The 15,342-nt window shown below is 32.7% G+C and overlaps 1 protein-coding gene across 18 annotated transcripts in view; it reads left to right on the plus strand.

The window, feature by feature from the left end:
• The window catches only part of ATRNL1 (attractin like 1), a 493,325-nt gene that overhangs the window by 128,060 nt on the left and 349,923 nt on the right, over positions 1 to 15,342 (plus strand). For all 18 annotated transcript variants that reach the window (XM_072039818.1, XM_072039817.1, XM_072039820.1 and 15 more), the window contains 2 exons: positions 2,379 to 2,597; positions 7,434 to 7,571. In XM_072039818.1, coding sequence (XP_071895919.1) covers positions 2,379 to 2,597; positions 7,434 to 7,571 — 357 coding nt within the window. The remainder of the gene's footprint in view (positions 1 to 2,378; positions 2,598 to 7,433; positions 7,572 to 15,342) is intronic.

Genomic DNA, 15,342 nt, shown 5'->3' on the forward strand with positions numbered 1-15,342 from the left:
ATTTAATAGTCGTTTTTTTTTTTTTGTCAGGTCTGTAAGATTTTATATTAAATAAGCCAAATGGGATTTGTTGTATGCCGGCTTATCTTTATGAAAGGGAGTTTTGTATCAGAGTATGTTTTCTACTGCACAAATTAAAGAAAAACAAGATTCAGTGTCCATAGGCTGTTTTTTGTTTGTTTGTGTTTCCCCCAGAGTTTAAAGCATTGGAGATTTTGCATTAAACAAGAAAATGACTGTACAAATGAAACATGATTCAGACACTCTTTCAGTCTAGATCATGTAAAAATTAGGTAGCTTTATACTTAACGCTGCTGAAGTAATAAAGTGGATTCCCTTGTCAAGGGGCAGTGTTTCCACTTGAAGAATGGAATTCAACTATATCTTTAAAAATAACCTCCACCCCCCATGAAAAAAAAAGCATACCAAGCAAAAAAAAAAAATAATAAAACAAAAAAACAGAAAGAAATATATATGCAGATACAGAAACTGCTTCTGTTCATTCTCTTTTCATTTGTAAGATTTTATTCTTCTCTTCTATTTCTGTTCATGATTGTTTCTGCACTTAGATTGCACCTTTCTTTGAATAGACCCTTGACCCTTGAACAGTTTTTTTTAAAAAAACTTAAGTCTGGTGCTTGTTCTTGTAGTTCTGTCATTATTTGGAGTAAAAGTTACTTGATAATTTTTGCAATTTAAATGCTAAACTGGAGCTATGCATTCTTGTATGTACTAGTAGAACTCCATAATTTCAACATCAGTCATTTGGGGAATCCTGAAAATCCATTTAATTTCATTTACAATCAGCTGATAAGAGATTACTCACCAGATTTATTCCTTATAAGAAGTAATTATTTTGTAGAATAATCTCATATTAAGAGATTTTGACAGTTTTACTGGTGATGAGGGCTAGCCTTTTGTAGACCTTAGCTTACTTATTTGTTGGTCCTGAATTTCTTTTTTTTTTTTTTTTTTTTTCTTTTCCCAGAGAAATTCACCTGAAACATTCCCACCCTTACTTTTTTTAAGTATATTTCTTATACTTTCTTCTATGGAGTTTCAAAGTCTCTATGGATTCTGTGGCAATTGTCATTGCATATGGTATTTTTTTCATTGCTAAGAGTTTTTTGTTTGAATAATTTTAAAAAGTTAAAATGCCTCCACAGCATTATTAGGAAGGATCATCAGGAGGACAAGTGAAATCTGTTTTAAAAAGTAAAAATGTCTCCAAGACCCAAACTAGCTTTACCCTTTTCCTAACAGTTGCATAGGAATTGAGTTTCTAATGGGAAGAAAAGAATCATAAATAAATGAGTCATCATGCTTTACCTAGTTCATTACATCAGATATTCTAAAGGTTTAACTTATGACAATGTATCATCCATTTGAGTGTCCAACAACAACACTTTAAAATACTTCATAGATAGTCTTAGATTATTTGTCTTCCTGGTAGGATCTTCCTGAAGTTTTTTTAAATATGAGTGTAGTATATAAAGCTTAACCTTTTTAACTCTAATGCTCTTGAAGATACTAAATTAGTAATTTGTTATTAAAAAGAAATGCCAGTAAGTTCAAAATATGAATTTTATTTGGTTCTAAACAGATTTGCTCAACTATGAGATGACCATTTTTATGAGAAATGTAATTACTTTATTAAAAGGTACGGTATAAAATAATTAGAGATTTGGTTTTAGTATGCAAAAACAAACAACTGATTTACTGTAAAAGACAAGGTTCTTAATAACATTATGTTTGAACTATATCTTGAATTATGAGTTGTATTTTGAATCCTTTCTTAAAACATCTATTGTGCAAGCTTATTTCAGAAGTTCAAGATGAGAAGACCAAGTCATGTTTATTCATCCACAAACAGATATCATCCTAAAACTTTGTGCCCGAATTTTGGTTTGAATTTAAATTACCACATTTTTTCATTTTTTTGCATTGTTGACTGTTTCTTGAATTTTGGAGTGTTCCTGTTGGAAGAACAGTTTACATGAGTAAAATTAGCAATATGCATTCCATAAAATATGTTTAAATAATGCAAATGCAAAATAGATATTTAAAATGGGATTTAAAGTTAAATGAAGATGTGTAATATCGCTCTTCTGTATCATTTTGTTTACCCAAAATATTTTTTGGTGGTTCATAGTGTAGTAATCACATGTAGTGTATTTTGTGATCTTTTAAAGGAAACATGGAGGTAGTCTTAAAAATGTTACTAAAACTTTTGAATTTGTAGCATGATATAGCGATGCAAAGTTAATTCTTCTTTCTAACTGTTGTATAAATCTAGCTTTTTTGTTTTGTTTTTAAGAGCTAAACATAAAATGAACAAACAAAAAACTTGCATTAATATTGTATTCCATCTAACAAAGCTCAAAACTGCTCTGGACTGAGGACCTGTGGGCAGTGTTTGGAACAGCCTGGCTGTGGATGGTGCAATGATCCAAGTAATACTGGAAAAGGGCAATGTTTGGAAGGATCATCAAGAGGACCGATGAAGCTTGTTAGCATGCATTCTAATGAAATGGCACTTGACGCTAGTCTTTGCCCAAAAGAGAAAAACTATGAGTGGTCTTTTATCCAGTGTCCAGGTAAAGTCTGCTGATTTGTTTTATCTTCCATTTTTAAAATTATTTTTTGGTAGTAGCATTCCTGAGCTCATGATATGAAATAAAAGCTTCTTTGCTTAGACACATCAAAGTAACTTCTTTATTTTGAGAAATACAGATAATATGTACATGGGATAGATGTTTTTCCAAAATATATCCTAAAGTTTCTTTTCTGTCTATATCTAGTGAACACAAATGTGCTCTGTTTTGTACACGTTCATGTGTGAAATTTAATACATTTTTACATACATTTTAATACATTTGATAGTTTAATCGAAATTGTTATTTATTTGTAAATAAGTTCTCACCCATTTTGTCCTTACACATCTTGAAATCCAGCTGTATTTGCTTCAGTTTTTGTTCTTCTGTCTTCTGTATCCATCAAAGGGTGCAGTTGCAGAGAAATAGGCAACTGCTGATGGCAGGAGCTTCCTGCATCCCAACCGCTCACACCAAGGTTCAGATGTTTGTGAGAGAGCATTGCAGGGCTGCCAAGTGTCTGAGCTGTGCTTCCAGATTAGTTTACTCCTTAGACGTAAATAGTATGTTAAGACTACAAAAGCAGACATACGTTATAACATTTTAATTTTTGAGCTGATTGGAAAAGTAAGCAAGACATCAGGTGCTTTAAGATGGTGGAAATTGTGCCTCCTGTATGGAAATATCCAGATCCTGAAGGCAGGGTAGCTGCATCAGTGCAGAAGTGGGAATAAATTTCCAGAACACAGTGGAGTTGGACAGACCTCCAGTGGTAATTTACAGTAAATATTACAGTTTAAAAGACATCTTGATATATATATATATATTTTTTTTCATTTTGTGTTTTTATTTTTAGAATAAATCTTCTAATTTTTACAAAGTGCTATTTTTCCAGCAAGCATTCCTACTGCTGGTAAATATTGAAGCTGGAGCTTTTTTAAGATCAAAACTTTTTTTATTCACAGCCAAGGATGCATACAAGTTCCACTTCAGTATAAAAAACAAAACAACCACAACAATGAAACACACACTAAAACACACACACACACACAAAACACAACTATTACTTTTATGAGTTTGTAAGAGGCAAATCCTTCCAAAGGCATAGAATTAAAATTTCCAGCTGATGTGAAATTTCATTTTGATATAGGCTGTCGGTTTTGTTTCCATTTTCTTACAACATTAACTATAATAGATTTAACTAACATAATTTATTCTTAGCCCAGCAATCTGGAAATGTTCAGTTGATGTACTTGAAATATAATAGAATCGGTACTAGATCTGTATAAAATTACTGAGCAGTTTGTAGTTTGGAAAATAAAAATAAATAGGTTATAACATTTACTTTGAAGATAATTCTGCAACATTGATGAGCAATTGGCTAAACCATTCATGTTTTTATATAAATGATGTATATGCATGTTTATATATAAATAATATATATTTATATGTGTGGGGAAAGTAAGGACATTTATATATGTCCTATATAAATAGTTAATCTCCATGCTCTTTATAGTGTCTCAGGGCAACTATTAGTGTTTAAAACTGGTATTCAGAAGTTCATTTTTTTTTTTCCTGGTCATTTTGAAATCAATAGTCCTCAAAGCAGCTGTCATAGTATTTCTTTTGCTATCATTTTTTTTTTTTCCTCTAGAAAAGTAAAGGAAAATGAATAGCGTTGGGAGTTGTCATGAGAATAGCAGCTTAGGAAGGACGTGAGCTTGTCCAAGTTTTTCTTTAACAACTACATTTCTCCTCTGAAAAGCAGTCTCAGTATTGTAAATTGGTTCTTCTTAGTTTGCTAGTTGAAGTATCTTTACACCAGATCCAGATTGTGATGCAGTGTGTGTTTTTTTTTTAAAATGTGTTTTCCTATTAGGAAGTGTTTTTTAAACTATAATTATCAATGGTTGTCAGCATCACCAACCATTTCAACACAGAGATCATAAACAAATTGGACATGAAATTGCTTATCTCAAGGGAACTGCACTGAAGATTCAGCTAAATCACATCTGTATGCATGAAAAAATTTACCCTCTTGCTGTCATTGATGTATGTTAAAATCACTTAAGCAAAAAATGTGTTTAAAAGTTAACCCTGTAATTTTACAACAGTCAGTTTTGCAACAGTCATTTTGCAGCATCTCATTTTATTTATTATTTTACTTTTGAAATACTGTGCCATCAGTGTGATTGCCATCTTGTCTGCATCACAGAAAGTTGTGCAATTCATCTGACTTTTTGCCTTCCTTGATAATATGATACAGGAAAAAATACAGTATTATTTTAAAATGGTGTATCATGTAAATTATAAACTGTATTGGTCCTTGTTGTATATAACTTATACAGTATACATTTTCAATTTCATTTGAACTCTACTCCGTTTTCTTGTGCCTTAAGAAAATGTATGGCTTTCCTGCTCGTATATTATGCTCTTAATATTATGACTTGCAGTAAAATGAAATTCACCGTAAAAAATGTGATTAATAAAGATTACTTTTATATATCCTTTAAATAACACGAAAAATGAATATATACAAAGGTAGTCATTAGAATAGAAATAAAATAGAAAAAAATAGAATTACAAATCAATGTCTGACTACTTAAATATCAGAACTGAACATTATCCTGATGTTATGATACTTTCTTAATTAGGCAATCTTCTTTTACTCTAATTACTCTGATTTTATGCAAAGAATATATGTTCTCTGAGTAAAATAAGGATTTTGCAGTTAACTTTTACTTCTGTGCATCTCTGCTGCTCATCTTCAGGACCTGTTGCATATGCAAAATTTGGGTAGCATGGTATGATGAACTGGATTTTCTTTTTGATCACATTACTCACTTTTAATGTGATATTGCTCCAGAATCTGATAGACTCTGTCATTATGCATATAGTATTTGAAGGCAATAAATCAGTTTGTGCAAAAGAGCTGGAAAAACAAACAAACAAAACCCTGGTGTTCATCCTAACCTGAAAAAGTATACCATTATTCCATTTTTTAAATTCATATTCTTAAATACATTGCACAAGGTTCAAGTCAACAAGTTCATAGTTTATAGGGTTCAAGTCAAAGTTACTGTATGCTTGCTGCAGTTACACCAATAATGGGATCCTCTTATCTAAATTATATTATTTTCATCAAGTTTAGATCCCAGAAAATGCTATAGATTTGATTTGGAAAACAAACAAACCAAAAAACAAACAACAACAACAACCAGAAAAAATAATTCCCCCAAACCAAACACAAAACAACACTAACTAACAACAAACAAGTGTGCTATTTATTTTATTTTAAACTGTGATCAAAGTCATTTAATGTGGAAGACATTAAGAAGACTCATGCAAAATTGAGCTGTTCATGGTATTTTCTTGTAGCTTTTTCTGAGAAAGGTATTAAAGGGTGTAGAAACTATGCCTGGAGGAAAACACCAGAAAATTGTCTAAAAAGCAAGCATTCTTAGGAATAAGAAAGAACAAGAAAAATTGTATTTTGTAAAGAGATTTAGCCCAAACCGTAAAACAAAACAAAAAGCAAACAACAACAAAACAAACGCCTACCCCCTTGAAAACAACAAAACCAACTTATTTTCCAGTAGACCAGAAATGTTGGATTTTAGTCTACACGATCTTATAGATACATAAGAAGAGATTCTAAATTTAAGTTTAACAATTTCTGAGCCAAGCCTGACAAGGATTGTAAATATATTAAGTTGTAAAATTCTAAACCAGCTCCAATTAAGTCGTGCTGTGAGAACCACTTTTATTTCTAACCAAGGCACCAGTAAATGTGACTTTCAGATTAAAAATCCAAATTACAAAAAAGAGTAAACAGAATGATCATACCTGCCCTCTGCAGAGTCTTACACACCCTTCACCAGTAGGGATTGACAGGTTTGACATAATCTGACACTTGACAAACTGCTGTAATTGACAGATTGCTAATCTGCTGAGCACTGTGAGCTCTGAGGTCCTGCAGTACAGAGAGGTTGTCTTGGAAAAACTCCTGCTCCTTCAGCCAAGGCCTGGCAGCAGGATCAATCGTTCTGGCAGAGTTTGCATCATGGTTTGCTGCAGTAGTGATCGGTGTGATCAGTGCTTTCTGAGAGTTTGTGGAGCACTGGAGCAAGAGAAAAGATGTGATGTTACAAGATCAGTGATTTCCAGAAAATCACTTTTGACAGAAAGCTTAATTATGTTTTTAGGGTCAGACATAAACTGTGTCAATGGGAGTCCAGTTTCTTCTACTTTCACCAAAGTCAATCTACTAGACTGCCTAGAGACTGCAAATATTCAATGTGCTTCTGATGTCTTAAAAGCCCCTTATTGTACCAAAGCTAATGAGGGGAACAGAACTGTTGCAAATAGAATGATCCTTGGTTAACTTTTTTGTGTATCCCCTCTCCTCAGTACATTCATGGGCGAGTTGTGATTTTCTTCTTTGCATTAACATTTCAGGTTCTTCACAAAACCTTGTGTGTAGGTAGGGGTTTTCATTTGGTCTCAGTTAGTGGCTTACTGCCTCTTAACAGATTTCTTAAGTGGTTAGGCAGCATTTTAAAGCTATGTGGGGTGGATTCAGCCACCCACAATAGACTTTCTCACAACCCTTAAGCTCACAAGTCACCACGTTATCAACTTCTGTGGTCTTCAGTGACTTTGTCTTGTCACAATGCTATTTGGAAGAAATTTTGTGTCAAACTATAAATATTTATATGCTAGTGATCAGTCAGCTTTAAACTCCTCAGAATTACATTCTTTTGCATTTTTGTAATAACATAAGAATGATTTTATTCCAAAGAGCAATCTAGTAATGATTTTTTAAATGTTATATTCTAGCTTGCCAGTGTAATGGCCACAGCACCTGCGTCAACAGTAATGTTTGCGATCAATGTAAAAACTTAACGACAGGAAAACAATGTGAAACATGTATGCCAGGATATTATGGGGATCCCACTAATGGAGGACAATGTACAGGTAAGTTGGTCTGCTGGCAGAAAAAAAAAAAAAAAAAAAAAAAAGGAAAAACAATTTATGTACTGTGGAATTCACTTTTTCACTTTTCTTTAAAGGTTAAATGTTGGTTTGATACCAGATATGTTGATAAGATAAATTAATAATTTAAAATCCAGGTTTATATTTTTAAAAGAAGCTTTGCATTCAGAATCCTCAGTTTGCAGTTCACTTTGCGTGCTCTCCAAACAAGACAGTAATTTAAAGATGCTCTCTTAGGCAAAAGAGGAACAAGAAACTGTCATGTGGGCAACACCTTAAATTATGGTACTTCAGAGGGGTATCGTTTATTTGCATGTAAACAGTTCTCATAAAAATAAGAATGTACAAGTGAAAATCGTTATCTGCAGTAATGCATGATAGCATTCATTTGAATCAATGTATGATGTTAGTGGAAAAATAATGAATTCAAGAGACCATCAAGTCTTATTCATGCACAGTTTGAACAGCGTGGTATACTGGGGATTGTATGTTACTCTAACCTTTTAAATCTATTTGGTTTTAAAATCACAACATTGGAGGATTCTCCTTGAAGTGAAAGAATGAAATCCAATAATCGAGATAATTTTTGTATATTGCTGTCGGGCTGCTTTTTTATTTGCATGGTTGATTTTAAAGTTGACAGTAACTCCTTCACTAATAGCTAAGTGGGGGTATGGGAATATTTTTAATATGAAAACCTAATAAGGTAGTTGAGATTTAATCTAGTAGGTAGCTAGACAATTTTCTCCTGTGACTTTTTCTTCTCTGATATTGACGTTTATTTAACTGGACCTTTATTTCTTAAGGAATATTTATTAATTTAAAGGGTTCACTTGTTCCTCAGCACTTTAACATGCAGTAGTCAATGCATGAAGTTGCACATCTGGTAAACTCAAGCACGGTATGTTAAAAGTGTGTTCAAGGGGATGGAAAGATTAATGTCTATCCCTATTGGCAGTTGCACATTTTGCTGGTGCTTTATGAAGCTTTAAATAATTCTTAATAGTTCTCTTATTTCCTGAAGTTGACAAAATGTTCTTTTGCTGTCTATAGTACCTTTATGGCAAAATGACTTATTACTATAGCTTTTATTCTTCAGGGATACATTAGCTATCTAACCAAATAAGCATTCCATCACCTTTACTGAATTATGTGTAGTGCAATAATGGCTAAAATCAATTTATAAGACCAGTAAAATCATAAATTTTACAACTTGTTTTTTCAGCCCTAGGTAAGAGTTCATATTTTTATTGGTAGACATGATTTTAACAGGAGCTACTTAGACTAAATTATGCTTTAAAAATAAATATGATAATTATTTTGAGTCTTTAGCTGCATTGGTATTATTTATCAGCATTATATTTTGAAGTATAAAGCCCATAAAACTGTTTAAATCTTTAAACCATTTTGATGAATGCTGTCATTATGAACTTAGATGTTCTTCAGTACCATGACTTTTGTCTCTGTGATAGTGGTGCCTAAATTGCAAGCCTGGGATTTCTGCAGAAAAAAATATCAGTGATCCATAGGGAGCAATCAAAACAGTTTTTCTTGAATTTGAGAATTTTGGAACCAGTTGTCTCTTCATACTCTCTTATTCTGCCACTTTTCACTGCTGCTGCCTGCTAAGTTTCTGGTTGGACCTTTCCAATATTTCTTTTCTACTAAGTCTCATCCTTCCACAAAGAAGGGTTGAGACTTCCTGAGCATGTGGTGCATTTTTCCCTACGTGGAGCTACTGAGATATTTCTTTGAGGATCCAGATTGAAAACTTTTAAAAGGAATGACATGATAATGACTATAACTCTTAAAGAACATTGTGATATTATAATATTCTTCATATAATAAGCTGCTACAGTTACAAGGGTGTAACTTGGTTATGAATTGAAGAGCAGTTGAGGCTGAGAGAATAGGTTGTACTCAGTGTCTGTAGTTGAGAGATAAAGTGGTGTGTGCTGGGAGAAAAACTAAAAAAAATTCACAACATGCTTGTATATGTCAAAATATTTTTCTTCCTGAAATGACAAAAATACTCATGTATTCAGTAAATTTTACTGTTGTACTTATAGGTAAAATTGGACTTCCCTACTTTGACTATCTAAACTATAGATTTAGAAGGTTTTCAAGAAAAGCTTGCTATTATTATATAGGGTGGAATAGTCTTTGTTGCTCCTTGCATCTCTGATCTTAATGGAGTGACAAGGAGACGCATAAGAAATTTTTAAGTCCCTGAAAAACATTTTTTCCCCTCAGCTATTCCAGTTCGTTCTTAACCCCTTTTTGTTTATTTTTTCTAGGAAGTCTAGAACATTTAAAAAAAAATTTTCCTCATGTCCCATTTGAAGTACAATTTCAGAAGCATAAATATTAAAATTCAGTAATACAAAATTAATCATTAAATATTGATGGATTTTGAAAATAAAACAGCTCTAAACGTAGATGGGAACAGATGTTATCTTGCTTTTAGTGATTTGTCTCAGTGTTGTATTTTCTTCAAGCTCTGTTTTTTTTGTACTCTGTATCTGGGAAATGTGCAACAGTTTTATATAAATTTTAGAAAAAATATAGTAAGATGTGTACTACCAACTACAGCATAAAGTAACAGGAGAAAACAGTATGGGAGATTACTTGGAACAAATTTGTGTTGTCTTGACAAAAATTATTAGCATTATTTTCAAACTTATTAATCATCTACTTAGTTGACAATGTTAAAAAAAAAATTACTCTAGCTGCTTATCATCTTGTCATTTTCTTTATGCAAGGTATTTTTCAAATTATTCTTTAAATGTATGAGATGCCAGGAGAGAATTCTTTACAGTAACATATGGCACACACTGTGAATATATAATACATTTAATAATAAGATAACTTAAGCTCTTTGCTGTATTGCCATTTTGTCATAAAGTGATAACATCCCAAACAATGTTCAGTTTTCCCATAATTGAACTGCTATTGCTGTTGCTTTTGCAGTAGGAGTAAAGCTGTGAGTACCAGCACATTGGGAACATTGTGTTTTAACTCCCACTGTTCTCTCTCTGATCAGCCCTAAAAACTATGGAGTTTAAAACGTTAAAAAAAGTTTTGTAAAAGCCCCCTATCAGATACTCTGTAAGAGTGAAGTTTTTAAAGCAAGTCTGTAGCATTACAGGATTAACTCCTCCTCTTCTGTCATACAGTTGACATTTTTAACATTAAAGGCAACAGCTTCCACCCACATTTGATTTGTAATCATTGTTTGAAAATTTGAACTTAATTGTTTCCAGGAAACATTTATATATTTATTTAACCGGATCTCCAGATTATTAGTAAAACTAAGCACGCTTCTGGTGAACGTGCGCTGGGTGTGCATGAAGTCAGTAGTATCCCCTGGAGGCAGGTAAGAGGTCTGGGTGCCTTTTGTGTTCCTCCAGTGCCTGGAGTGTGAAGGGCAGAAGAAACCTGAGCTTATCTGCTGTTCTGAAGCATGTCTCTGAGAGAGCAACTTGTATGTTGTCTGCTTCTTTTGCACATTGTGTAAGTCAGTGCTTCCCACCTATATTTATTTATGCTCATGTTTAGCTATGATTATATATATGTGTATATATATGCATATATATATGTATATAAACCCTGGATTTTTTCCACATAAACTTAGGCATCTATTCATTAGACATATCACTTTCATTAGACATTAAACATATCACTTTCATATATCTCAGGAGGTTTAAAAAAGACAAAGATGGGCATCATTAAAAGACTAAGATCTTAGACTCAATTCCTAGCTTTAATGCACCTTGAGCTAAGTGAACTCGACCCAGACAGTAAAATTGTTGTCTAGATATAATTTGTTTACTTTTATTTCTGTTGTTTAAAAGAAGTAAAAATAAATCTTATCCATTACTTGTTGATACCTAAGCTTTATCGGCAGTAACAGAAGGGAAATCCGTGGTGTTCAAATCCTGCTGATCAATGAATATGATTATTCTGCTGAGTAACTGACATCTGTGTTTTATATGTTTGTTTATTTTGAGAGAAGAGTCCGAGGAATGGCAGATGTTTTGACTTCTAGTGTCTATGGAAGTGAGGCATGATAAAGATGTTAAACTCATGGCAACTAATGGAAAATTGTCCCCTTGGTTTTTAGGTTCTACCTAACTGTGAAAGATGGCCAGATTTGTAAATTGCCTTTCCTCTGGCACTGTATAACAGCAAATAGCACCTGTTCAGCCACAGCAGCCTTTGTAACACTTGCATTTTCTTCATGATAGTCCATGCAAGAACTGCAAATGAAAAACCCAGGGTCATTTCTGTCCTGAAAATCAGGGGATTCAGAATTTTACCTCCTTAGTCAGCATATATTGAACCTTCAGTAGTCAGAGCAGGCTAAACTGTGTGCTCCTTGGGGAATTTAGGGGTCAAACTCAAGAGTGAATTCCACTCCCAAAGCTGTGAGCCCAATGCCTTATAACTGAAATCTCATTTTGTAGCCTGCCCTTGAAACTTTCTCAGCCTCTGATATCCATCACTGGTATCACTCCGAACATCTGTTAACAGTGGTTCTCAACAAGGAACTGTTATATAGACTGTCATTTTAATGAAAATATGTGGGAATTATTATAAACTGAGATAATCAAAGAAACATAAGATACACAAACTCAATAAAATACATTTTAAAGAAAGAGAATTATTTCATACAACCTCTACAAAATTAGATGCCTGTAGTTGGAACAAAATTACTAAAATAGAGCTAGTTTAACTACTATGCACATATCCTTGTTTATTTCATTTGTATTAACCTTCTGCTGTGACAACAAATTGGCAACATGTCCAGAAGCATGTTTTTTTTTTTTTTTAAATTTAATCTGTGGTTGGTTTTAATAACACAAAAGCTGCTTTCTTAGCTGTTAATTCAAAGAGCAACAACCTATTGTTTTGCTCATATATCGTGTATTATTTAGAAACAAAGGACATATGTTTCTAGTTCAAATTAATATAAGAAATTGAATTTCTATATAAAAAGATTATATGAAGAAAGTATCAATTTTGAATACAACATCTCAATTCTGGCTTTCAAACAATCATCAATGTTTCATCCCATTGAGCCTGGCAATCACATAAAAGTGCTTATTGTAGTCAGGTAAATTAAAATCAAGGTGGAGTTTTGTTATAGGTGGCATGTAGATTATTGCTAAAGGACTTCAAGAAAAATGTAAAAAAAAAATTGTCCATTTTTGCAGTGTTTTCTCTCGTATCTAAATTTACAAAACGAGGAAGGTGTGGTGTGTTCAGCTGCACAAGTCCAGTTAGTATGAGTAGGGGTCTTGTAGTTTGTGACTGAGTTTAAGCTGTCTGCTATCACTGATGTCACTGATGCTTTTCCCAGAGGAAAATACCATACAGAAGTAGTAGAAGATTCATTGTTATTATTTTCTCTTCAAAATGTTTGTTCCAGTTTCATAGTGACTCTGTTTGGGCCACAAAGCCTAGAGTTTAGATACTTTTGTCCAGTGTTGTCCATAAAGGTCAGCACCTGTGCTTTTGTAAAACTACTGGGGGGACGAGGAAGGAAACTCCATCAGTATGTAGAGTTTGGTCTATTAGAATTTATTAGAACTGTGGTTGGGATATTCAGTGTATAACTACATATCAGAAAAGAGAAAAGCTGTTGAATTCTACTAATGTTGAAGAAAGCTATAAATGTGGTCTTCTATCTTCTACCACAGAATCCTGTTTTCAAAAATCTTCTACTCCAAACTCACATTCAAAGAACTTGGGTCTTATGTAAGACAGGACTAAGAAAGAGGACAAAATGCTCTTAACTTTTATGTGTAGTAAAAACAAGTACAGAAAGCATAAATGAACACAATATCCTTGACTAGCCATAAAACCAGCATTTTCCTCTGTATCTTCCTGAAGTAAAATTAGAAGTGAATGTATTTTGATGGGAGATTTTGTTGTCTTTGGAACTAGTGGCACAACAACATGGAATACAGAATTTTTATACATTTTTTTTTCTATTTAGCCATTTTAATGTCTAATATATAGACAACTACATTTATGGAATTCACTGATGCTTTAAAGATTGTGGCTTTTGGCATTAGATGGTACAAATTGTAGAGGAAACTTTGTACTGGGTGAAATTTTATGTTCTTGAAGCCTTATTTTCATAGTGACTGAGTCTGTGTATTAAAAATTAATAACATCTTTGAGTGTAGGCTCTTTGTGTTTATTCATATAAATAACAGTTATTAAGTTGATTGGAGGCTTATGATTCAGATGCCTATGTAAATTAAGTCACTATATAAAAAATGTACAAATGTATGTGGGAATCAGTCAAAAAGGAGTTGATAATGTAGTGAGCCAGGCTGAGTTCAGCACTGGAATATGGACCAAGTTTTAAAAAATACCCAGTTCCACTCTTTGTTTTGTACCTTGGTTTCTAAGAAGCAGTGGGTCACAAGTTCACAGAAAAAAAAAAGTGATAAGCTGGAAATTAAATATTTTCAGAAAAAGAGAAGCTCACACATGCTGCTAAATTCCAACAGAAATCATGTTCTTGTTTGTCTGATGTAGGCAAAATAAATGAAGGATTGGACAAACAAGAGGGCTGTCAAGAAATACCATTTTACTTTAGGGGTTTAAATTTTAATTTTCTTGAAGTTTTCAAAGGAGATAACGTGATGCCAATTACCTATTTTATACAATACCTTATTGTGGAATAAACACAGTATTAACTTAAATGCTGTAATTTGCTTTTTTAGCAAATATACCTACTAAATTTTTTAGTAGGTAAAAGGCTTAATAACTATGAAAGATAATAAAAACAGATCATAGTATAATAAAGCATTCAAAAGAAGCTCAATATTTTGCTTTTTGTAGAGAGATAGAACAAGTACTTTTTTTTCTTTTTATGGCATTTTCCCCAAAAGGTGATTTGAAAATTTGTTCTGTTCATGTAGTGAATACTGTTTATTGATCAGTATTATGCAAGTGAGTCTGAATGCTGAGTGAATAAGACGCCTGTACTTTGTTTTATCTATGAATTTAAATTGAATTAACTCCAATCAAACATATTCCAAATAATTCCTGCACTACTAAAGCAGAGGAAAATCAGATTGCCATAATAAAAAGTTAGTTGAGGAATTGAGAAATAAACCCCTTTAATTTATTTTCCATTTTTCTTTGGCTGTGCAGCAAAATGTGCTAAGCAAAATTTTAAAAATGCTGTTAGTCATTGAATATACTTATCATTTTCTTTTTGCTTTGTTGTAGATTAGAACTGTATTATAAAGAATGATTTCTAACATAATTAATGGTAAATTAAAAGCAAAAATTCAGCTAAAAATAGGAAGCTTTTTATAGAATACATTTGTATTCCGTAACCTACTTATGCTCAAAATAATCAATAATCCTAGGTTTAAGGACCTGGAGTTACACTTCAAGGAAAATGCCTTCTATCTCTAAACCTTTTATCAAACACTGAAATCCCACTTTTTGTTTGTTTGTTTTCAGCTAATACTCAACTGTTTAAATTTGATTTTCCTTACTAGATCAGGATATGTGTTCAATGGAGTGGTCCAGTTTTAGTTTGATTGCTGTTGGAAAAGTGTGTGCTTGCACAGAACTGCTAGCTGACAGTGTAGTGGGTTGACCCTGGCCAGCAGCTAAGCATCACCCATCTTAAGTATCTTAAATAGTAATAAAAAGTGTAGTAATAACTTATGCTATATATATCTATTTAAGTAGCAGACATTTTGTTCCTATACAGTAATTT

This window comes from Anas platyrhynchos, chromosome 6 (assembly GCF_047663525.1).
Source record: "Anas platyrhynchos isolate ZD024472 breed Pekin duck chromosome 6, IASCAAS_PekinDuck_T2T, whole genome shotgun sequence".
NCBI classification, from domain to species: Eukaryota; Metazoa; Chordata; class Aves; order Anseriformes; family Anatidae; genus Anas; species Anas platyrhynchos.